This window comes from Talpa europaea (assembly GCF_964194135.1).
Source record: "Talpa europaea genome assembly, chromosome: 14".
NCBI classification, from domain to species: Eukaryota; Metazoa; Chordata; class Mammalia; order Eulipotyphla; family Talpidae; genus Talpa; species Talpa europaea.
The window spans coordinates 11,695,958-11,718,736 of record NC_140082.1 but is presented as its reverse complement, the minus strand read 5'-3'; the positions used below and the strand labels follow the sequence as shown (position 1 = coordinate 11,718,736).

The following is a 22,779-nucleotide window of genomic DNA, read 5'->3' as shown; positions in this document are numbered from 1 at the left end:
AAAGGATTCCTCTGGTTTGGAGGGGGAAGAACAAACTGTTGAGACTAAAGATCATGCCACTTCTAAAACACGTGCTTTATTTCTCAACTCCACGTCATACTTACAGTCCCGGGGGAAACTTGGACGCTCAGGGCGCCCGGATGCGGCTCCAGACCAGCAGAGGGCAGCAGCGCCGAGAGCGCGTCCCGGCAGGGTGCCGCGCCTTCCTTAACCATTGTCTTTAAAGGCAGTGGCGGCTTCTGGGGGGGAGTGGCAGTAATATTGCCCAATGGCTGCCTAGCTCTGCTCTCTGTCCCCGGCCAGAAGCGGGCGCCAACCAATAGCCGGGGACGCTGTCCGTGGCTTCTGATTGGCCGCTTCGCTCACATATAAAGGTCCACGCGGCGGCGCGGGCCTCTTCTCGCCAGGCGTCCTCGACAGAGGTTCGTGCGCCCGCGGGCTGGTGTCGGGGCCGGGCGGCTGGAACGTTGGGGATTTTTCTCCTTGGGGTCGTAGGTTTTAGGGGCTCGTGGGGTCTCGGGCCCTGGGTCCTGCGTTCTCGGCGGCGGTCCCAGGCCGGGGCCGGCTCTGCGTCGGCCTCGGCCTTGGGCCGCGCGCCCGGGCGCCTGAGCTGCCTCTCTCCCCTCAGTGACATCGTCTTTAAACCCCGCGTGGCAATCCCTGACGCACCGCCGTGATGCCCAGGGAAGACAGGGCGACCTGGAAGTCCAACTACTTCCTTAAGATAATCGTAAGTGCGGGGTGGGTCGCAGCCGCCCCCGTGCAGCCCCCCCCCCCCGACAGTGATAAGGGGCCGCGCGCTGAGCGCCTTGTGGACGAAAGCCGCTGAGCAGGACTTTTCAAGGCAAATCTTCGTCCTCACGAGTTCCCGAGATCAGCACCCCCTCCCCCTCGACCCATGTAGGCTGACAGGTTAAGTGACTCCTAACGAGTTTCCGAGATCAGCCCCCCCCCCCGCCCTTGCAGATAAACAGGTTAAGTGACTCCTAAGTGACAGCATTCATGCCCAGCTCTGCGGGCCAGCAGGCAGCCCTCATCATCATCTTGCTCTTCTGTCTCCACCTCGGGAAGGTCTGAGGCCATGAGTAACTCCGAGAGGCAAGTGGTTGCCTGTTCAGGTTGTGCCAAACTGAAGGTCCAGTGAAGGTTTTCTTTTGGGTGGTCGTGAAGTTGGTCTGTCTTGCTCTGGACCTTGCTGCCCTTCAGGCATTGTGGAGCTTAGTCGTTTATTTTCTCCTCTGTGAGGGTGTTCAGAGATGGTGAAAAGCCTCAGAGAATTGTAGCAGAGTTATAACGTAGATACTACAAGGAACATTTTGCTATATTCGTTTTGTATTGAGTTTAAAGTGCTGTAAATGTAGCCCTTTGGTGTGCTTATTTTGAAGTTTCTTCTAGTAAGTCAATTTACTGAATTGAGAATGTTAAAGATGAAAATTAAGTTTTTTTGAGTGAATGTGGAGATCTGTTTTTCACTGTTCATACCCAATGAACAAATCTTGAGCAAATCCTTCAGTGTTAAGACTGGTGGCTCCCAGTGGGAGGAGTCTTCCTACTCTCAGTCACTTAAACCATTGACGAAATGGGTAAGATGGAAATGGGAGATTGGGGGATTTTCTATTCTTTTTCCTCCCATTAAACTTGTGTCCCCCCCCCCCGCTTTTTTCTTTTTTAAAGCAACTTTTGGATGATTATCCAAAATGTTTCATTGTGGGAGCAGACAACGTGGGCTCCAAGCAGATGCAGCAGATCCGCATGTCCCTCCGTGGAAAGGCCGTGGTGTTGATGGGCAAGAACACCATGATGCGCAAGGCCATCCGCGGACACCTGGAAAACAACCCAGCTCTGGAGAAGTCAGTAGTTCTCAGGGCTTCTTTGTTCTTCCTTTCCTTGGAGAAGAAGGTGCCGAAAGGTGACCATGTCCTGTAACCTTCTCTTTGCAGACTCTTGCCTCATATCCGGGGGAATGTGGGCTTTGTGTTCACCAAGGAGGACCTCACTGAGATCAGGGACATGCTGCTGGCCAACAAGGTGAGAGAAGGGGCTGGTTGGCTGGTCTTACCCAGATCTTATTGTTAATCTTACTGTCGTAAGAACACGATTGACTATTCTCAGACCGTGTCTGTGAAGAGATTTCTCACTGTTTGGTTCTGTTCAGGTGCCAGCGGCTGCCCGTGCTGGTGCCATTGCCCCATGTGAAGTCACTGTGCCAGCCCAAAACACCGGTCTGGGGCCCGAGAAGACCTCCTTCTTCCAGGCTTTGGGCATCACCACTAAGATCTCCAGAGGCACCATTGAAATCCTGGTGAGTGGGCCTGGCCTGGCCTACCTGTGCTAGCCTGGTGGGTGGCGGGGCCTGCTCCTGGTGGCTGTGGGCCTGCTTGGTGTCCAGGTGTTAGCTACTGTTCCCTTGTTCTTCAGAGTGACGTGCAGCTGATCAAGACCGGAGACAAAGTGGGAGCCAGCGAGGCCACACTGCTGAACATGCTGAACATCTCCCCCTTCTCCTTTGGGCTGATCATCCAGCAGGTGTTTGACAATGGCAGCATCTACAACCCTGAGGTGCTCGACATCACAGAGCACACGCTGCACTCGCGCTTCCTGGAGGTGAGTGCTGCCCACCTCAGCACGGCCAGTGTCAGGTTGGCTCCTGACCACCCACTTGTGTAACCTGGCACTCTGATCTAGCGTCCCGGTTTTCTCATTGGTAGAAGGGCAGAAACAATAGGGTGTAATGACCTAATGAGCATGAAGACTTAGAACAGAGCTGGACACAGAGTAAAAGGCTGCATGCAGCACGACGAGATCTGGAGTGAGTCACTTGCGTCAAAGGGAACATGAGGTAGTTTGATGCGTAAATGTTACTACATACTCTTTCTTGAGAGGGCTGTGATTTTCTGAGACTTGTAATTTTTACCATTACAAGTTAATGCTATCTATTTTTTTGTCTAGTAAATGAAAATCACACAATTTAACATTTTTCTCATTGATTTCAACAGCCATAGAAATAGTTTCTATTTTTTACGAATGATGACTTTTGCAGGAAGTACAGTGCTTTAAGAACACCCATGGTGAGAATAGGGCACAAAGCATTTATAAATTACTGGGTCTGAATTGCCCTGCCAGAAGTGTTTGTCGAAAGAGAAAATGCCCTGTGTGAGATCTAGATGGTAACCTGGCAAATCTTTTCTGTCTTTGAACTTGCACTGTTTCTATAATACGGCTCACCTAAGGCTCACCTAAAATGTAATTTTTCTGTTCCTTTGCAGGGTGTTCGTAATGTTGCCAGTGTGTGTCTGCAGATCGGCTATCCAACTGTGGCATCAGTGCCCCATTCTATTATCAATGGGTACAAGCGGGTCTTGGCTTTGTCTGTGGAGACTGAGTACACCTTCCCACTTGCTGAAAAGGTAAAAAACCTATGGGATCACAGTGGGCCTGTCAGCAGGGGGGATAAATAGCAGCCTACTGAATTGGTGCTTTATATTTGACATAGCAGGTTTTTCTTAAGAAAACCTGAGTTTGGAGGGCCAGGGAGATGTTTCTTGACTATAGGAGTAATAAGAGACCCAAAGAGGAGGGGATCATGGGCTAAGAGCTGGGCCTGATCTCACTAACACCATGCCAATTGTCCTGTCTGGTCACTTTGGGGAAGATTGACCAATAAACTAGTGCTTTACGAAGGCTTAAGAGTTGTGGGCTTGGAGGGCTTGTGAAATGACCGTTTTGACCATTGGCTTCTCCCCTCAGGTCAAGGCCTTTTTGGCTGATCCATCTGCATTTGTGGCTGCTGCCCCTGTGGCTGCTGCCACCACTGCTGCTCCTGCTGCTGCTGCAGCCCCAGCCAAGGCTGAAGCAAAGGAAGAGTCGGAGGAGTCTGATGAGGATATGGGATTTGGTCTCTTCGACTAATCACCAAAAAGCAACCCTACAAAGCCAGCTTTCATTGTGATATTAGGAAATAAAGGCTTACTTCTCTTTAAAGTCTCTGAATACTCATTTTGTGCAGTGCCACATACTGGAAACTAAAGCCATGGGTGAAATTGAGCTTTGACATTTAGAGGTCCTCTTCACAAGTGAAGTACTGCTCTCCTAGCATCCTATGCCTTTGCCAGCCCCAGGTTTCACTTTTCTACTAGAATTCTTGTTTCCACTAGCCTGGGTCCCTCTAAGGTTCTCAGAAGTAGGTTCCGTGTCAATTGAGATGAACACTCCTGTGAATACCAGAAGTTTTCAAACTGGGTGACAACCTAGTTACATGCTGAGTAGGAGGTGATCATGATCATGAAAGATGAGACAGCAGCTGATTGCTGAAAAGGGTAGGTGTAGTGTTGTGAATCTTATATTTCACTCATGAACCCACAGGGCCTTGATGTATTCCTTCTGAGACTTGGCTACTGCCGGTTGAGGGCCAACAGCCTACCTGTGTAGAGTCCTCTGCACACTGAAGAAAAAGTCAGGCGTCCCGGTGGACCCTTCCCGGTGTCCCACACTCCCGGCCTCGGCTCAGCTTCCCAGGCTGGAGCGTCCGGGCTCCTCCCTCAGCTAAATCCTCCCGACTGCCCGCATGACCCTCGTTCTGTAGGGCCCGCTGGCTTACTAGCTGAGGGCCAGACCCAGCTCAGATCCCGCCGTCTTCAGCAACGGCACGTTTTTGGGGAGAATGTTCATCACTCGGCGGAGGCCCACCGGGGTGTCCAGCTGGCCCCGCGGCCGCGCTCGGAGGCTGCGGCGCGGTCCGAGCGTCTCACAAACGCCGCGGGCCCCTCGCCCCGCGAGGCCAGCTGAGGAGCCCCGGGGCCCCGGGGCCCCGGGCCGCGGGCCCGGGACTGACGAGCGGGCGGTGGCAGGCGGCGCGGACTCGCGGCCGGGCTGCAGAGGCCGCCGTCCCGCCCGGGGGCGCCAGGCTCGGGCCCCAACGGGCTCCGGCCTCGCCCTGCCGCGTGGGCCCGCGCCGTGACCCGGAAGCGCTCCGGAAGCGGTTCCGGAGTCAGCGCCGGCAGGATGGCGGCCGACACGCAGGTGAGGCGGGCGGCTGCGGGGCCGACGCGGCCCGCGACTGGGCGCGGACGGCGCGGGGGGCCCGACCGCTCTTGAGGATCCCCCGCGAGGCCGGGGGCGGCCGCGGCGGCGGGGGCGCGATTCCCGGGCCGCCTCGGGCCGGTCTCGCAGAGCCCCCTGGCCGGCCCGGCCCGGCCCCAGCCGGGTCCAGCTCGACCCGGCCCGGGGTTCGGGGAGTCAGGGGCTCCGGCCTGGCTTTCGGCCGCTGGAGCCGGGCGGGCCCCTCCCTCGACCCCCGGAGCTGCAGAAGTTCACCTTCCGGAGCCTCCTGCTCCTCCGCTGCGCCCCGGCTTCGAGCCCGGGCCAGCGCCAACTCTTCCTTAACTTTACGGGCTGCAGATGTTTCTCGAGCACCTACTGTGTGCAGGGACTTGGCACTTTGTTTTGGGTTCAGAGTTGAGCTTGAGTCGTTGGTTTCTGTGGGACACTGAGCAAGTCACTGAACCCCAAGTCTCAGTCTTTCCTTGTGTAAAACGGGGTGAAGGGCTACCTGTCGTGTATGGTTATTGTAAAGATTTGGTGTGATGAAGTAGGGCTCCGTCGGTGTTGATCACTTTTAGTAAGCCCAGGGTTAGATGGAAGAAGAGTCATTGCCACCCAAGAAGAGTCTTGCCACTCTCGAGTGTTACCATCTGAGGGTACCTGTAAATTAAGGGGAGATTTGGGAAAACCTTTATCCTCCATCGCGTTCCACTTTGTAACTGTTGTAACTGAAAAGGCAGAAGTATGGAGAAAAGCAAACTAAGGGCCACTTAGTTTGCTCGGGTCCCCAGGGTGAGATGAATTGTTTTTGATACAGAGATCCTGAGGCCAGGGAGTGACCATTTAACCGGAGCATTGGAAAGACTGACTCAGACGCTTGTGCAGGGGCTGATAATTTGTTTCAATTTGTGACATATTGAATCCTGGAAATAAAAGCTGCTATGTCTGTTAGGTGTTTCTCAAGGGGTTGGGTGAACGCTTGCTGAGTGTTTAATATGCAGAAAAATTTCTCTCTAGAGCTGTGGTGGCTGCTTAATTAATAGCCAAATGGCTGCTTAAGTTAGTTAAAATTAAATGAAGTTAAAAACGCATTTCTTCAGTTGCATTAGCCACGTGTCAGTGCTTGGGCTGCTCTGTGGGACAGTGCAGAAGAACATTTCCATCATCACAGAAAGTTCTGTTGGACTTTCCCCAAGAGTGTTACTCTAGAGAGAAACCTGTGAACTTTAAAGCTGTTTGCCTCTGATTTCACCAGCAAAGGACTTTTGTGACGGATGGCAATGTGCTCCGCCTCAGTTTTGTTCTGAGTCTCAAGTGGGTAACATTTATTTTCTGATTGAGAAAAGAAGAAAAGCGTCGAACCTGAAAAACTCATCTTTGTGAGAGAAACGATGTCCAGCGTTCAGTATCACCATGGAAAGATCGCTCTGTGGGAAGTCTAGGTAGAGGGTGCCTATTGTATACATCCATCTATTTTTGCTGTTTTCTCAGATGTCACTAAAATTAGTAAAAGGATTTAAAAATATAATCCCAGCAGGACTGGGAGAATGGGGACAGACGACAGCAACAAACTCGGAGGTTAGAAAGTGATGATGAGTAGTGAGGGACTTAGCAGCCCCAAGGGAAAAGACCTGAGGACTTAGCAGACCTAAACCAACAGTTAGGAAAACTGAGAACCAGCAGAGTCCATTGCAGAATCCCTGACATATGGGCATTCGTACTATCGGATAACCTCTGGCAAAGATGGGAATGGAGAAGGATAAATTAGCGGAGGATTGGTTGAAAGCCCATTTCAAATGCAGTCTGGTCCTCAGCTTACATTCTCCACCTTGGCAAAAGACTGCAAGTTTTCTCCCTGAAGAGTAAAAAACAGAATCACTGCAAGGATTAGTTAGGCAGTCTATATCCAAGGAAGCCCTGAACAAAATAACTCCAGACTTTCCCCAACTGACAGGATGTGTTTCCAGATCAAAAAACCTTAGCACAATGGATAAAAATAGGCTCACAACAGGGCACTTTATCCTGAAATTTTAGAACCCGAACAAAAAGAGACGATCCTAGAAGTTCCCAAGGAGACAAATCGGGTCTCACAGGGTCAAGAACCAAAATGGTATTGGGTTTCACAATACTAAAAGCAGAACTCAGTGGAGAAATGTCTCCAGTATATTGAAGGAAAAGGATTTCAACCTAGAATTCTGTATCCAGACAGACCTAAAGTAAGGATGAGTTTAGGACACTTTCAAACTTGCAGAGATGTCACAGAGTGGAGGATATGCTTCACCCAAACAAGAAAGATGTACTTTCAGGAAGATGAGCTGCGTCCCCACCTTCGAGAATCACCTGTCATGTTGGGGCAGGACAGCTGTCTCTGAGAGAGTCTACTTCCAGTAGCTGGGATTTTGTAGAGTACCTGATCTGCCTTCAGGTATTTAGATTAGACAAGCGGCCAGAAGTTTGGGGTTAAATTACTAGATAAAACAAGGCAAACTGAGGTGAAGTGGGAAAGGGCAGTTATTAGTTCCAGGGCTAATAAAAAACCTGTGCAGAATAGTAAACATAGTTTATTAGCTGGAAGTTGAAGTCTGTGTACATGTAATATAAACACTGATTCTGCGCTAGCCTGTGTTATGAAACAGGAATTATATTGGGGAAATGGGTGGGGTGGCGTTGGAGAAGGAAAGCACTGTGGTGGAAAGGCAGACTAAAAACTTAGTAAGTTGTGGGTCTCCCTGGTGGCGCAAGGGGTTAAGACGCAACCTATGAAGCTATCTGCAGCCACCGCAGCATGAGTTCGATCCCCGGCCAGGGAGCTACCCACATGGCGCAGCAGACCTCTCCTGACTCGCCTGCTGCCCCCCTCAGCAGTGTGTTTCAGTCAATCCGCCTGTTCTGTTCCCCACTCTGTCTCTGGTAGATCCTCTCATCCCCCCACACCTCTGGCCTGTACCCTAGCTCTTGTAGGCATAAATAAATAAATCTTTAAAAAGAAAAAAAGTTGTAGCACAGCAAATTAGAGATATGGAGATGATGACAAAACCTGGCCAGAATTTGTGAAAGAGCTTGTCCTTAGGGAGTAATGGCAAGGGGTGATTTTTTAAGTAAACTTCATAGAATTCTTTGTGCTTGACTCTACTTACCTGCATGTGTGGCTATAAAAACAAGATATCACCGAAACAAATCAATTTATGTGAGTTCAGAGTTTGGACCTCAGTTTATTCATTGCCAATAAAATTATAGCAGGAATTTAAACATAAGAAATACTCAGTATTATTTTCTCCCTGCACCTGTGAGTCTTATTCTACCATTAAGTCCTGTCTGTGAAACACCCTCAAGAGGAAAATGCAGTAGCCCCAGTATATTAGTTACTTGGGTCTTTCATGCTCTGCTGCTTACATATCCACGCCTTGCCCACATCGTCGCTTGTGGAATGTTCAGGAGCAGATTTTTAGGAATCTTTCAGGAGCAGCTGCTGCTCCCCGCCCCTGGACCTGCATAGCTGTGGCCACTTTGGTGGTGGTTGAAAGCTAAGGGCCTGCTAGGATGAGTTGAAAGACCTACTATTAACTGAAACCTGGTTTCAGGTTCAGTTTCAAATATGCGGGTGCTGCGGGTCTCAACTCCAGTCATCAGTGGCCTCCTCTCTGGACAGTTCCTTCATCCCCTGTAAAAATGGGGATACCAGTGCTTACCCGGAGGGCTTGCTGGTTGTGGGAGATGGTTTTGTGCTTGAACTGTGAGTAAATGTTCTACATATACCACGTCATTGAGTCTCCATCACAGTCTCAGGAGGCAGTGCTTTACCTGCCACGTGTGGATGGAAACAAGCCCAAGGAGATGACGTAATGTGACTGAGTTTCCACGGCTGGGAGGCAAAGCTGGGGTTCAGTTTCATCTGTCACCACTCTGTTTTGCTCTACTAATGGCTGCTGGAATGGACAGTCCCCTCATGGGCGGCTTATGTGGTAGGATAATGTCAGAAGACCATACCTGACATGTCACTCGAGTCACATAATTCATTATTCAGAAAACAGGATGTTTTCTCCCCTGAGGTCAGGTTTTGCCTTTTCCTTTGTCTGTCTTTGTCCAAATTTAAAGTCTATTGATGAGTTGACTGGTTGTGTTAAAGCAGTACATCTTAACTAGGGGTGATTTTGACCCCAGGTGATATTTGATAGTGTCTGGAGACAACTTGGATGGTCACAGCTGGGGTGGGGGTGGGGGCTGGAGTACTGTTTCTGGCCACTGGTGAGAAGAGGCCAGGAATGCTGCTCAAAATCTCACCCAGTACAACGGCAGCTCCCAGCCACAGATAATTTTGTGACCCAAAATGTCGATAACAAGGAGAAACCGTTGGTGAAAGAGTGCATCACTGAATTTTGCGTCCCCTTCCTTGACTTATACACATGGACACTCGTTGTTTTGTTGTCTGACTGACATTTTCATCATGGGCTTGGTCTTCACAGGTTTCTGAGACACTAAAGCGTTTTGCAGGGAAGGTGACAACAGCCAGTGTAAAGGAACGGCGAGAAATCCTCGGTGAACTGGGGAAATGTGTTGCTGGAAAAGGTATTTATTGTCCATCTCCACAGCCTGGAGGGGATTCCATTTCACAGTAACTTGTATCCTCTGTTTAGAACCATAACTTTCTTTCCTCCTTGCACCACCTTCTGCCTTCACATGCTGTGTTTGCTTATTACAATGTGCCTGAAGCTGTTGGGTGAGCGGGGGCATCTGTCCATTTATGTGCCAACACTTTTTACAGTCTTAACCATTTTAACGGGAAGTATTTCTGAAAGATACCAACAATCTGTTTTAATTAATTTGCTGGGCACAAACATATGGGGTGCTCCCCCTTGCCCCCCGTCTCTGTTCCTTGGAAGTCAGCAGGAGGTAGGAGGTGATTGACCAGTAAAGGACCCCAAGATCAAGTGAGCTTGGGAGCTGCCACATTTTCTCAGGCCCTCTTGGAGATTCACAGCATGTCCCAGGAAGGTGTTTGAACTTTAGTAAGTTTTCTATAATCCTGTGTTTTCCTGGGACCTCTTTTTGGGGGAGCACCGTTTGGGAAATGCTGAGCGCATAGAATGAATGCTGATTCAGGACCATAACCAAGGGCTGTCCCTGCGTCCTTTTGGGGTGTGTAAGGCCAGCTTGCCACCACTCAGCATTGCAGTTCCCTTGTGAGTTTCTTTCTTGGTTTTTACTACACAGCTTTGGTTCCCCAAGTGTTTTCTAGATGAACAGCATCAGTGTTATCTCAGCACTTCTTTGAGGTACAGTCTCAGCTCCTCCCCAGAAACTCAAATTCAGACAGCTGGGGCTGGAACTCAGCATCTGTTTTAACACGCCCTGTAGGTGAGTCTCGTGTCCCCTGAGGTTTGAGAAACACGGTTGTATTGACTTGGGCTCCCTTTCTGTCAGTTTGCACTTCTTGTTCGTGAAGAGCCGCCTTCCTGCTGCCTTCCACCCAGGTCCTTATTTGCTGCTTCTGATCTTCCATCGCTTGGTAACATATCCAAGCTCATTAAAGTTGTGTAAATTAAGAAAATTGCTGCTTGTGAACTTCTAAGAGATTCTCTTGTGCATTAATGCTTGCGTGTGTGGCTTTTATTGGTGCCTTCAGACGTCTTTCTGGTCACTCTTCTTAGCAGGGCTCTAGTTAGAAAAGACCACCCCACAGAGTACTAGCAGCGCTCACCTCCCGCTCCCTGGACTGCCTTGCCCTGCTCAGTAACTGCTGGGCACCACATTCCTCCCCGTGCCACAGAGTGCCTGTGACACAGTCACAGAATGAGGGGGCTGCTGTGGATGGATGAAATTTACGAACAACTCAGGACTTTTTCAGGGTGATTTTACTCTCTAGTCATTCCGAAATTCTTCAGTTCAGGGTGAATTAGATCTGTAAAATGTTTTGTAGCCTTTGATACCTAAGTTGATTGTGGAGGCTTAATTACCCTGCTTGAAATTGTCCTGAATTTTCCCATTTTCTGAGTTCAAGGGGGCATTGCATAGTGAGACTTATTCTGGCTCTGCCTTTTGTTGGGGTAGCTGATAACCGAGGGGGTTAGCCAGCGGGGCAGGTGGAGATATTTTCAGCGAGGCTGGGAAGTTGAAGTCTTTCTCAGAGTTGTTTTGCCCTGGATGCCATTGGTCAGCATCACACAGCCCGGCTTTGAGGCCTCTCTCGATGCTCTCCTCAGTCCTGCCTCCACGTACTTGAACTCAGACTTGCCAATGCGGCATCTTCGGTGCCTGGTCTTTTCAGTCATACACACGCCTCTAGGCAGCAGCCAGTTTTTGGGAATTCTACCTCAGATAACCAGGGAACGTCCAGTGGGCAGAGACTGTGTCTGGCAGAATGCTTGGCTCAAGCACATGCTCAGGAAGTCCTTTTTTTTTTTTTTTTTTTTAAGATTTATTTATTTATACAAGCACTGAGTACAGTCAGAAGCGGGAGGGTGAGAGAATTCACCAGAGCCAGAGGGGAAAGCAGAGCAGGCAGAGTGACGAAATACACTGCTGAGGGGAGCAGCGGGCGGCAGGAGAGGTCTGCGCGCCATGTGGGACCCTCGCCTGGTGGCCTGGGATCGAACTAGCGCTGCAGAGGCTGCGGGCAGCTTCGCAACCCAGCGCTCAACTGCTGTGCCACCAGGGAGGCCCTTAGGAAGTCCTTTTTATTGACTGACCTCTGTGTCATCCTTGGTTTCAGAGCTGCCGGAGGGAGCGGTGAAAGGACTCTGCAAACTGTTCTGCTTGACTCTGCATCGGTACAGGTAAATCCCAGCGAGGGCCCACGGCTGGTGCACTGTGTGGAAAGAGGATATAGGAAGGTGGCCAGTGCGCAGCTCTAAAGTCAGACTGCCTGGGGCCACATCTAGGCTGTTAGATCCTGGGCAAGTTGCTCAACCTCTCTGAGCCTCAGTTTCCTGATCTCAGAATGGTGATGCCATTATCTCTCTCCTAGGTGCTTGTGAATGTAAAGTGCCCAGAACAGGCAGTCATGAGTGCTTGGTCTGTGCGCTATCATCAGTCAGGCATGTGAAAGCACCCGGCCAGTTTGAGGCCCATAGTAAATGCTCTGTGGCATAAGCGTTCTTCCTACGACCTTAATGGCTCATTATCCTGGTTAACTATTCTAGAACTCAGGAAAGAGGGAGGTCTACAGCGCTGTTTCCCAGTCCCACCCATTTTCCTGAGAAAGGCCAGCTTTGTCCCCGTTCACCTTTCCCTTCCTTCCTTTCCTAGAGATGCAGCCTCCCGCAGGGCCCTGCAGGCAGCCATCCAGCAGTTGGCTGAGGCCCAGCCAGAAGCCACTGCTAAGAACCTTCTGCACTCTCTGCAGTCTTCAGGCATTGGCTCCAAAGCAGGTGTTCCCAGGTAAGGCACAGGTGGCAGCCCACTTGGAGCTGACACAGCCCTCTTTGGGAGAAACTAGTACAGGAGGGCTGCGTTGAGCAGGTGTGCGCATGCCTGTTCCTTTCCCCTTTGCAACTCTGATGACGCCATCAGTCTACCTTGAGTGGAGGGAGGAGCCAGGATTGTGGGCCCAGAGGAGAAACCACTTTGATGAGAAACAGGGTTAGGAAACCAGTGGAAACAGGGTCATTTTGGAGGGGAACAGAATGCCCATCAGGCACTGAATAGGGGAGATCATCTTTTTAATTTTATATTGTGAGTGCCAAGATAGGGCAGTTAGGCTGATGAAACCTGGACGCCTTATCCTGAATTATCAGACGAGTTGTGCAGAAATACATTTAGGTTCTGCCCAGTTGAAGTTCAGGGGAGGGTCCCACATAGTCGGCAGGGCCTTGGGGTGAGGATTTTCCTCCTAATGGAGCCGCTGCTCTGCACTCACCCTCACTTCCGCCTCCCTCCCCAGTAAGAGCAGTGGCTCTGCGGCCTTGCTGGCCCTGTCCTGGACCTGCCTTCTGGTGCGCGTTGTTTTTCCCTCGAGAGCCAAGCGGCAGGGTGACATCTGGAACAAACTGGTAGGTTACCTGGGTCTTTGCTGTAGTAATGGTCAGCCCTGCACAGAGTTGGGGCGTGTTTAAAAGCCTGCTCTGTGCCAAGGGTTCTGCTCTTCTTCATGTCAGGTGACCAGGCACTTGAGTTGTACCGAGGAGTGTGACTTGGGGGCACAGGATGAGTACAGGTCAATAACATGCGTCTTCTGATTGAATGTCGTGCTTTTTTGTGTCAGGCATGGTGCTGGGCGCAGGGAACATGCCGATGAGCAAGAACAGCACAGTCTTGCTTCTAAGGCGAGCATTGGTGACGTGACAGACCAGAGTGGGGGATTTGGCCAGGAATCAAGTCAACCAGAAGAGATAATAACATAAGCCATTTGGGTTTTTCTGGCTAATCAGTCATTCATTTCCCTGTGTTTGGAGTTCAGTTTAACTGGCCAATTGAATGGAATCCTTGCTGTGTGATTTTGGTCCTTAAATTTTCTCCTCCGATTCGATGCCTCCTCTTTCCGTACACCAGCGTTGTCTTTCCAGCTGTCGGCTGAGCAGAGATGCCCAGTAGGCTGGGCTGGGAGGGTCTTTTGAATGTCTCAGTATTCTAAGCAGAGGGTAAGAGAAATGGTCTTAGGGTTTAGTGAGAAGAAGCCTAAGAATCTTGGTTTGGATCTGATCCTTGGCCTTGAAATTTGGACGAGTCTTCACTTCTGAGCCTATTTCCTCATCTGTAAAATAGGGCAGAGTTCCACCCGCCCTATCCACTTCAGTGAGTTGACACAAAGATGGGCTGAGATGAGGTGCGGAAGGGCTGCAGAAACGTACAGGGGCGTGCAGGTAGATGAGGAGTGGTGTCATAGCCCGCAAGCAGGCAACTAGTAGGACATACTGACGGCCTCATCCCTGGAGCTTATACAGCTCGCTCCTGGGGTTGACGGAGGATTGAGTAAAGGATAAGAACCCTGAGACCTCACAGGTAGTGGGTATGCTGACAAACCCGTCAGTGGGGGGGTCTTGTTACCAGAATACTTCCTGTAATATGTTTCTTCAAGGGCACCTCATTGGCTTATCCAGTGAATTCTAGCACCCTACGGTTTCTTTGGTGTGTAGAGATCTAGTCTCTGTAAGATGAAATTGAATTTTCATTGCAACTGATAGCATACAGCTCATACTTTTTTCTTTCACCTTGGTTTCTTTAACCAGGTTTAGAATTTGTTCCAGAGTAGTATATGGTTTCTCATTCCATACGACTGTTTTCTAATCCTTGAGAGTAGAGATATCACAATATATATAAATCGTCCCCTGTTGATGGCCATACACACTGTTTATGGTCTCTTATTATAAAAAATATTGCTGTGAGGGCCTCCCCTGGTGGTGCAGCGGTTGAGCACTGGGCTGCGGGGCTGCCCGCAGCCTCTGCAGTGCTGGTTCATTCCCCAGCTGCCGGCGAGGGTCCCACAAAAAAAAAAAAAAAAAAATACTGCTGTGAATTGCCTTGCGCATCTGCTGCTTTGTGCACATGCAGATGGGAATCAGCAAAGAGTCTTTTTCCTTAGGGTCACTGCTCATGCTACTCACCAGAGACCTTGGTATCCATTGCCTGTAAAATCTGAGGTTTTAGTTTTAGTTGAATGCCTGTTCTGTGCTTCACTCTGGGTTGGACAGTGAGCCCCGTGCATCTGTAGTGCCTCACACAGGGCCTGCTGTGTAGTCAGTGTTCAGTGAGGGTGGAGCAGTAATGAAGGAAAAGTCAATGCAGATAAAGAAACCTGGACCAGGAAGTTGGTCCTTATATGTGTGTGTGTGTGTTTAATGTCTTTTCTCCTTCTGGATTACAAGGTGTGTGAAAATAGGGACCACATCTGTATTTTCATTGTCTGACTCAGGTGCTTAAACAAATATTTATTAACAGTGGATAGATGTAACTGAGGACAGGGTTCAGTGTTGTGGGGTTGGAGGCATCAAATGGGAGAGGCCTAGTGCAGATGAACCTGGGATCTGGTGGGTCTGATGAAGAAGGTCTTGGGCAGGCAGGGACTTCCACTTCCACTTCATATCCTCACCTGAGCCTGTCCTGGTCCTGGCAGGTGGAGGTACAGTGCCTGCTCCTGCTGGAGGTGCTGGGCGGCTCCCACAAGCATGCTGTGGATGGTGCTGTGAAGAAGCTCACCAAGCTGTGGAAAGAGGTGACAGGAGGCAGCAGGGGTTGGTGGGCAGGGCTTCTTCCATGCCACCCTTACAACCATCTGAAACAACTCTGTACTCCCCCTTTCAGAACCCCGGGCTGGTGGAGCAGTACTTGTCAGCCATTCTCAGCCTCGAACCCAACCAGAGCTATGCAGGCATGCTGGGGCTGCTGGTGCAGTTCTGCACGAACCACAAGGAGATGGATGTGGTCAACCAGCACAAGGCAAGGGGTCTCCGCAGTGAAGGAGGCAGAACTTGCTTTGCCCTGCTCACCTCAGCTTGTTCACCTGGAAACTGTTGGTTTTCTCCCGTGAGATCCTTGCCTTTTACTGTGATCTATCAACTTTAAGGAGTTGGAAAGTTTTCTGTCCAGCTCTTACTTGGGGTGACACCTGGTGTGCTTATTGGGATGATAGATTGCCTTTTCATGCATCATTCCTTCTGCTGCAAATGAGCTGCTGCCTTGTGCCAAGCTAGGTTTTGGGGGAGGCAGCAGTGAAGCAAGGAAGCTCTCCCAGCCCTCACGGAACTGAGTCTCAGAAGGAGTCTGCTCTTGAATAGTCCTCTAGTTAATTACAGCTGTGATAAGTGTTCCCAAGGAAAAGTGCAGGAACCTGTGCTACGCTGTAATAGGGGGCCTGACTTAGTCTGGGGTCAGGGAGCATCTCCAGTGAAGAAATTTAAAGGTGACAGGTGTTGGGCAAGAGGTGGGGAGAGAAAGCAGCCTGTGGACAGGAACACAGAGGAGCCGAGTGGGGTTGGAGTGGTGAGAGTGAGTTAGAGAGGTGTGAGATGCTGCTTACTGGGAGTGGGCAGGGCCTTCTGAGTCAGGCCTTGGACTTTGGGCTTGATCTCAGGAGCAGTGGCAAACTGGGGAATGGCATGATCTCTGGGGCCTCTGCTTGACACTGTGAAGTGTGGGGCATTTTTTGGGAGGCATTCCCACAGGAGGGACCTCTTAGGCCAGAGATCAGATGGTTCAGAGTGGCAGGATCTGACCAGGTCTTTGTATTCTCTAGAGCGCTCTGCTGGATTTTTATATGAAGAACATTCTAATGAGCAAAGTCAAGCCTCAGAAATATCTCTTGGTAAGTGAGAGGTGGGCCCTCCTTACCTGGGCAAGCTAAATTCTGTAGTAATTTAACCCTCTACCCTTGGTCTGCTCTTGTGAGGCTGTGTGCCTTACTCCTTTCTCTTCATAGGATAACTGTGCTCCTCTGCTCCGGTACATGTCCCACTCGGAATTTAAGGACCTGATACTCCCCACCATACAGAAATCCTTGCTGAGGAGCCCAGAGAATGTTATTGAAAGTAGGTTGCTGCCAGACTGGGTGATGTGAGGAAGATGAGGTACCCAGTAAGCTATCCCCATTACTTGGCAGTGGGAAGTGTTGGGGGTAAGGGGTATATTTACTGTTTACTCCATTCGGACCTTGTGGGAGAGAGCGGGGACCCTTTTGAGGATAAATTCAGAGTCATGGGCCCCTTTTGTTAGATGAATACACAAAAATGTATCTGCTTAAAATAACTGCATACAGTTTTAGAGGCTCAGGAATCTTCTGGAGACCATTCACGTTGAGAACCTCTTAAAACAGTTTGAACTTGGTGTGGGGTTTATAGTTGAACACATAGATTTTAAAGGTTGAGTCTGTCCCTTGTATCTTGGTAAGAGGTGTGTGTGGAATGTGGTATGGGCAGTATACAGCATTAGAAGGGCGAGCTTTGGGAGAGAGATGTGATGACACAGAGATGAAAGTGGTCGGGACTCTGTGTTTAGACAGCAGGCCTGATGGTGTTTGCTGCTGGGGAGTAGGGTAACGATGGGCACTGCCACTGGGACTGATGTGGTCAGTGCGTTCTGTCCCCCTCAGCTATCTCCAGTCTGCTGGCATCAGTCACTCTCGATCTCAGCCAGTATGCCCTGGACATCGTGAAAGGACTGGCGAGTGAGTATCCTAACCCTCTGCAGCCCTAAGGACAGCACTGTGGGTTTTGGCTGTGCTTGTCCCATTTATCTTAGACACGGGAGCAGGGGACACCTTGGGTAGTTCATCCTAAACTGCTTTTGCATAGCTGTGTTCTTGAGATCTTTTATAATAAGAACATAGAGCTGGCATTGAAGAATTGGGGGCATGGAAATCACACAGAGGAACACCTGGGTACTCAGCTGTGGGCAGCTTCTGAGCAGCGGCTCTGTGTGTGGCCAGGTCAGTTGAAGTCCAACAATCCCCGCCTGATGGATGAAGCTGTGCTGGCTCTGCAGAACCTGGCCCGCCAGTGCAGCGACTCCTCAGCGACGGAAGCCCTGACGAGGCATTTGTTTGCAATCCTGGGAGGTGAGCAGGCGTTCTTGGCCATGGGGTGGCTGGGGTGTGCCGCTGGCCCTCCCTGGGACTCAGTACTCGGTGCTGCTCTTGCAAGGCCACGTGGCCAGGAAGATGTGACAGTAGGAAGAAAATGTGTGACGTGAACAGAAGCGTGCACGGGGCAGTGTAGACAGACGGTGGTTCATTTCTTTTCTCTTTTTAAGTATATGCATAGCAGCAAAAACCAGAGGGAAGTACAAAAATGTTAATGTTGTCTTTGGGTAGTAGGAACATGGGGATTTTTAAATATTTTTCATTACTTATTTTCTGTCTCTCAGCTTTTCTGTAAGAACTTTACTTTTTCAGTCAGGAGCAAAAAAAGTTAGTAAATGTTATTTTAAGCCCAGCTTTGTGACAGAGAGGCTGCTTCTGGAATGAGAAACTGTAGCTCGATGTCACACACACAGCTGCGTTATTCACCCCTTTGGACAGTGCGTGGTGTGATTTTTGAGTCTTTGCTGTCCTCCTCTCAGGCTCAGAGGGAAAACTGACAATTGTGGCCCAGAAGATGAGCGTCCTCTCAGGTACAGAACTCGTCCGCAGGGGTGGGAAATGTCGCAGATGAGGTAAGGAGCTGTTGGGTGAGGCGAGTGCTGTCACCGTCTCGGATGTTCCAGCCTGGCTTCCAGGTCTCTTCCACCTGATGTTTGAGTCTTGTGGGGGGCCTGGCTTCTCGGAAAGGCAGGAGGTTTGTGGGGGGGATCGAGGGAGGGTCAGTAGTGCCAGAGGAGAGGCAGGGCTGCTGGGGGCGTGGGTGACAGCGGAAAGGCCAGCATGGGTGGGTGGTTTTGTGCTGACCAGGGGCTAAGCAGGGAATCTCCTGCCTTCCAGGGATCGGGAGTATCAGTCATCACGTGGTGTCTGGGCCTTCCAGTCAAGTCCTGAATGGCACCGTGACTGAGCTGTTCATCCCGTTTCTCCAGCAAGAAGGTAATTGTGTCCAGCATGGTGAGGATGCTGTCTGGTCATGTCCTTGACCTTGGTGTTTCACAGTCGGAGCCCGCTATGCACCCCTCTTGAAGGCCTGCCTCTGAATCATCACTGCTACCCCTTGTACTCCTGCTTGCTTTTGTGCATTGCTTGCAGTGATTTGACATGGGTCTGAGACATCAGACTTGATGGCATGTCTGCTTCTCGCCCTAGTTCATGAAGGCACCTTGGTGCACGCCGTCTCCGTCCTGGCTCTTTGGTGTAACCGCTTCACCACGGACGTGCCCAAGAAGCTCACTGAATGGTTCAAGAAAGCCTTCAGCCTTAAAACTTCCACCTCTGCCGTGAGGCATGCCTACCTGCAGTGCATGTTGACCTGCTTCCGAGGTGAGGGCTGTGCTGACTCGGTGACTGAGCCTGGGATTCTGGCTTCTCCCCACATTAGACCTTTAAAGTATAAAGCTTTATTCAGAGAGGATCCAGAAGCAGAGGCTTTCACTACATCTGAAATCAGGGAGAACTGATTGAGAAAGGAGATGTTTAAAGGTCCAGCTTCATGTAAATTTTTTTTTTTTAAATATATTTATTTATACAAGCACTGGGTACAGTCAGAAGCATGGGAGGGTGAGAGAATTCACCAGAGCCAGGGCAGGGAACAGAACAGGCAGACTGACGAAGAAATACACTGCTGAGGGGAGCAGTGGGCGCAGCAGGAGAGGTCTGTCACGCCATGTGGGACCCTTGCTGGCGGCCGGGGATCAAACCGGCACCGCAGAGGCTGTAGGCAGCTTCGCAGCCCAGCGCTCAACTGCTGCGCCACCAGCGGAGGCTCAGCTTCATGTAAATTTATACTAGACTGATTAAAAATATCCACTGCCCTCACTTCAGTGCTAACAAGCCTATCGTTTGGGCCTTCTTCCCAAGAAGAGCCAGGGAAAAACTCAAATTTATATAGGAACTTGACTTTAAGATAAAAATCTATCATTGATTTTCACTTCTGAGCTGGACTGATAGTTCTTCGGGAAAAAAAAGGTTTAAACTTGATGATCTATGTTTAACGAAATGCCTAGGAGATTATTAAATTACCTTGAGAGAGGGGACACCCTTCCAGAGTTCCTGCACTCATGTATCTGTTTGCATTTCTGCTGCATTGATCAGCCTTGATTTTAGATTGAATGCTAGATAGCAGAGACTTGGTTTAAGTGACTCTTCAGTTTGAGCTTGTTCTACTCAGTACTTTTAGAATAAACATATTGTAGAGGGAAATTATAAACATTTCTTGAATTCAAATCCATGGTACCACTTGAAAGAAATACTGGTTTCTTTATGTAATGTTCTGTATACCAATTAAGAAATCAATTTTCTTCTTAAAAAATAGTGGGTGGAGTTCACAGCTTACATATTGGTTCTGTTGTTGGGATTCGGGTCTGGAGGTTGTCTCGTACTGGGGAAGTGTCTCACTCAGGCTTGTTTACACAGTTCTCTCTTAACCAGCTGTGTAGCTGTAAGGCCTTGGACGACTCACCTAACTTCACTTGGTCTCTTTCCTTACCCATCAAATGAATAGCTGCATTGTTGGATGAGTAAGGATCCTCCTCACTCTAACTTTATGTTGTGGATTTTACGTCCCAGATTCTGATTCCACTTCTTTGAGATATTTGATGAGGTACCCAAAAGGTATTAGCCAATTCAGACCTGGGTGGATAATTCCTTTCTAGAGTAATCTTGTTCCATACCCTCCATAACCCTCTCCAGGATCAGGGTGTTCTGTAAGGGGCTGGTCCTCTTTCCGCAGGTGACACGCTATTGCAGGCGCTGGACTTACTGCCCTTGCTCATCCAGACCGTGGAGAAGGCAGCCTCCCAAAGCACTCAGGTTCCCACAGTCACCGAAGGGGTCGCTGCAGCCTTGCTGCTCTCGAAGCTTTCCATGGCTGACTCGCAGGCAGGTAAGAGTCCAGAGGTGTCCAGGATGGTAGCAGGCAAGGGCCTTGTTTGGCCTCCTTCAGAAGAGTGGCTGATATGTAGCATTTATAGGATTGGTTTGCCCCTTAGCATGGTGGGTCAACCCCCAGGCCACTTGTCACCTGCAGGGATGAATCTTAGGAGTGCGTTGGGCAGTGGGAAAGTGACCAGGGGGCATTGTCACTCTCCTTCTCTTCCCTGTTGCTCCAATGCTCCGTGACAGGGGTTTGTAGATAATTCCCTGGACTCAACTGGGTTTAGCAGTGGGATTAAAAAAAAAAATTGACTATTCATTATGGGGTATAAAATTCAAAAGGTACAAAAGAGTATAATGTGAAAAGCTTCCCCTTACCCAGTTTGTCTTCCAACCACTGGGTGCCCCTCCCCGGGCAGTATTGCCAGTTTCTTGTCTTGAGATAGTGCGTAGTTGACCGAACACTCATTGTATACTGCATGTGCATGAAGAGATTCCAAATCTCTATAACAAAAAGGGTTCTTGTATGTGACTGACTGGGAGTCCAAGCTTTCTTTCATCCTAGTCTGCAGGCAGATACACCTGAACATGTCCCAGTGGTTGGAAGCCCTCGGCTGTATGCCCTGGGCTCCCTTGTGAGGAAGGCAAAGATGAACATGACGTCACTTGACAAGTTTTGGACTGCTTTCTAGTGGGAGAGGGAGATGCAAAATGCATCATTTAAGGCAGGATGTGGCATTAGAACAGTTTTGAAGGAAGGGTTGCTTATAGTTCAGGGGCTGAGTGTCAGGACAGGCTTCATGAAGGAGAGGGTATTTGAAGCAGGGCCTGGGAGGCTAGGAAGGATATCACTTGCTGGAAGAGAACAGCACAGTGTGAGTCCAAGTCCGCTCCAGTCAGGGAAGGGCATATGTGTCTCCAGCTTGGTGCCTGGAGCAGGGGCAACTTCAGTTAGGAAGGGGCTTGCCTGAGCTCTGTAGGGAGCTGAAAGCCTCCGAAAGTTTTCATTGAGATGATGATTCCAGAAGGAGTGGCTAGTTCTCAGTGGGGAGGCAGAGAGCCTGGGAGTGACCCACCCCTGCTGAGGAGCACTCCTGCCTGCTGTGGCAGAGGGTCTGTCCACAAAGCCAGCCCAGCAGCTTTGGGAGGAGGGCCCCAGCCTGCAGGATGAGGTGGAGCTCATATCCTGGGGTGACTGCTTGTTTCCTGTAGAGGCCAAACTGAGCAGTTTCTGGCAGTTGATTGTGGATGAGAAGAAGCAGATTTTCACTTCTGAGAAGTTCCTGCTCATGGCTTCGGAAGATGGTGAGTTGCTACACCGTTAGGTGAGCTCAAGCTCTCTGGCAGGCGCACAGAACAGACCTTACCTCACCCCTGTGGTTTTGACCAGTCAGCTCTAAAAAACCTGGACCAGGGCAATCTGACCAACAGTCGTGGCAATCATGGTAGTTGTGGGGGTGGATTCATTCCTTTGGGGACATGTAAGACTAGGGAAGTGGGGGGAAGTGGGGGATTTGTGGAGACGGAGCACTAATGCTTGCGGAGCTGTGATAGTAGGTGTAATTATAGCTGATTGGGTAATTGGTGCTGTCTCGGAGTTTTTCTCATATTAAGAGGCAGCTAAGAAGCTCTAGTGGAGTGTGGCTGGCTCCACTCCCCCACCAGGAGATGCAAAACTACTGGTTTCTATCGCAGCAGAGAACAGCTCTTTTTAAAAATGTGTGTTTAAAATTCTGGGTTGCCTTTGGGTTGTCTGCTGCTAATTGGTGATTTGAAAAGTCTTTTGACTCCAAGTCACAGCATCTTATTAATGAGCTACAACTTTTAGTCACTTCCTGAGTTAAAAAAAAAAAAAAGTTTTTGTATAAGAAATACATACATGTAATTCAGAAAAGATACCAAATGTTGACATTGAAAATTACACTCCTGCTTTGATCGCAGGTCACCCATTTTTGCCTGACCACAGCTAACCAATTTTATCAGCTTCGTTTGTATCCTTCATATTTTATATCTGTGCCAATAAATGTATTATATAATTAATTCTCTACCTGTTCCACACCAGTGGTAGCATGCCTCCTGCATACATCGTGCTTTCTAGACTTCCAAGTCATTCGCCACCAGTGTATAACAAGCGCCCTCATTCTTTTTCAGAACTGCATAGTAGTTTTTATTAAAAAGAAAGTGTGTTCTCTTCCTTCCTCCAGAATACGTGTGTGTGTGGTAAGCAAAGAGAAGGACATTCAAATGAGCTTGTAGTTTTACACCCATGATAATCACATTTATATCTTGGTGTTCATTTTCCAGTTCTTCGGGGTACGTTCTCCATTTTAAAACCCTCTGCTGTTTCTCTCCTCCCA

General features: G+C 49.6%; 2 protein-coding genes across 2 annotated transcripts in view; both read left to right on the top strand.

The window, feature by feature from the left end:
• Window positions 1–652: 652 nt before the first annotated feature.
• RPLP0 (ribosomal protein lateral stalk subunit P0) lies at window positions 653–3,960 on the top strand. The gene is made up of 7 exons (XM_084254200.1): window positions 653–730; window positions 1,675–1,850; window positions 1,941–2,028; window positions 2,156–2,302; window positions 2,419–2,604; window positions 3,267–3,407; window positions 3,748–3,960. Exons 1-7 carry the CDS (start codon window positions 677–679, stop codon window positions 3,907–3,909), a joined length of 954 nt encoding a protein of 317 aa, XP_084110326.1. The 5' UTR covers window positions 653–676; the 3' UTR covers window positions 3,910–3,960.
• Window positions 3,961–4,288: 328 nt separating this feature from the next.
• The window catches only part of GCN1 (GCN1 activator of EIF2AK4), a gene marked incomplete at both ends in the record, with an annotated part of 51,088 nt that continues 32,597 nt past the window's right edge, over window positions 4,289–22,779 (top strand). The window contains 17 exons of the mRNA XM_084253200.1: window positions 4,289–4,316; window positions 4,904–5,019; window positions 9,504–9,606; window positions 11,750–11,813; window positions 12,286–12,417; window positions 12,920–13,028; window positions 15,089–15,187; window positions 15,277–15,411; window positions 16,208–16,276; window positions 16,391–16,499; window positions 17,060–17,134; window positions 17,396–17,524; window positions 18,028–18,078; window positions 18,386–18,484; window positions 18,698–18,871; window positions 20,280–20,432; window positions 21,635–21,727. Of these exons, the coding sequence (XP_084109326.1) occupies window positions 4,289–4,316; window positions 4,904–5,019; window positions 9,504–9,606; window positions 11,750–11,813; window positions 12,286–12,417; window positions 12,920–13,028; window positions 15,089–15,187; window positions 15,277–15,411; window positions 16,208–16,276; window positions 16,391–16,499; window positions 17,060–17,134; window positions 17,396–17,524; window positions 18,028–18,078; window positions 18,386–18,484; window positions 18,698–18,871; window positions 20,280–20,432; window positions 21,635–21,727 (1,738 nt within the window). The remainder of the gene's footprint in view (window positions 4,317–4,903; window positions 5,020–9,503; window positions 9,607–11,749; window positions 11,814–12,285; window positions 12,418–12,919; window positions 13,029–15,088; window positions 15,188–15,276; window positions 15,412–16,207; window positions 16,277–16,390; window positions 16,500–17,059; window positions 17,135–17,395; window positions 17,525–18,027; window positions 18,079–18,385; window positions 18,485–18,697; window positions 18,872–20,279; window positions 20,433–21,634; window positions 21,728–22,779) is intronic.

Excerpts from the sequence above, each read along its gene's own strand:
- RPLP0 (XM_084254200.1), top strand. The coding sequence starts at position 677 with ATGCCCAGGGAAGACAGGGCGACCTGGAAGTCCAACTACTTCCTTAAG. Across the intron at positions 731-1,674 it reads ACTACTTCCTTAAGATAATC|CAACTTTTGGATGATTATCC; the intron begins GTAAGTGCGGGG and ends TCTTTTTTAAAG. Across the intron at positions 3,408-3,747 it reads CCTTCCCACTTGCTGAAAAG|GTCAAGGCCTTTTTGGCTGA; the intron begins GTAAAAAACCTA and ends TTCTCCCCTCAG.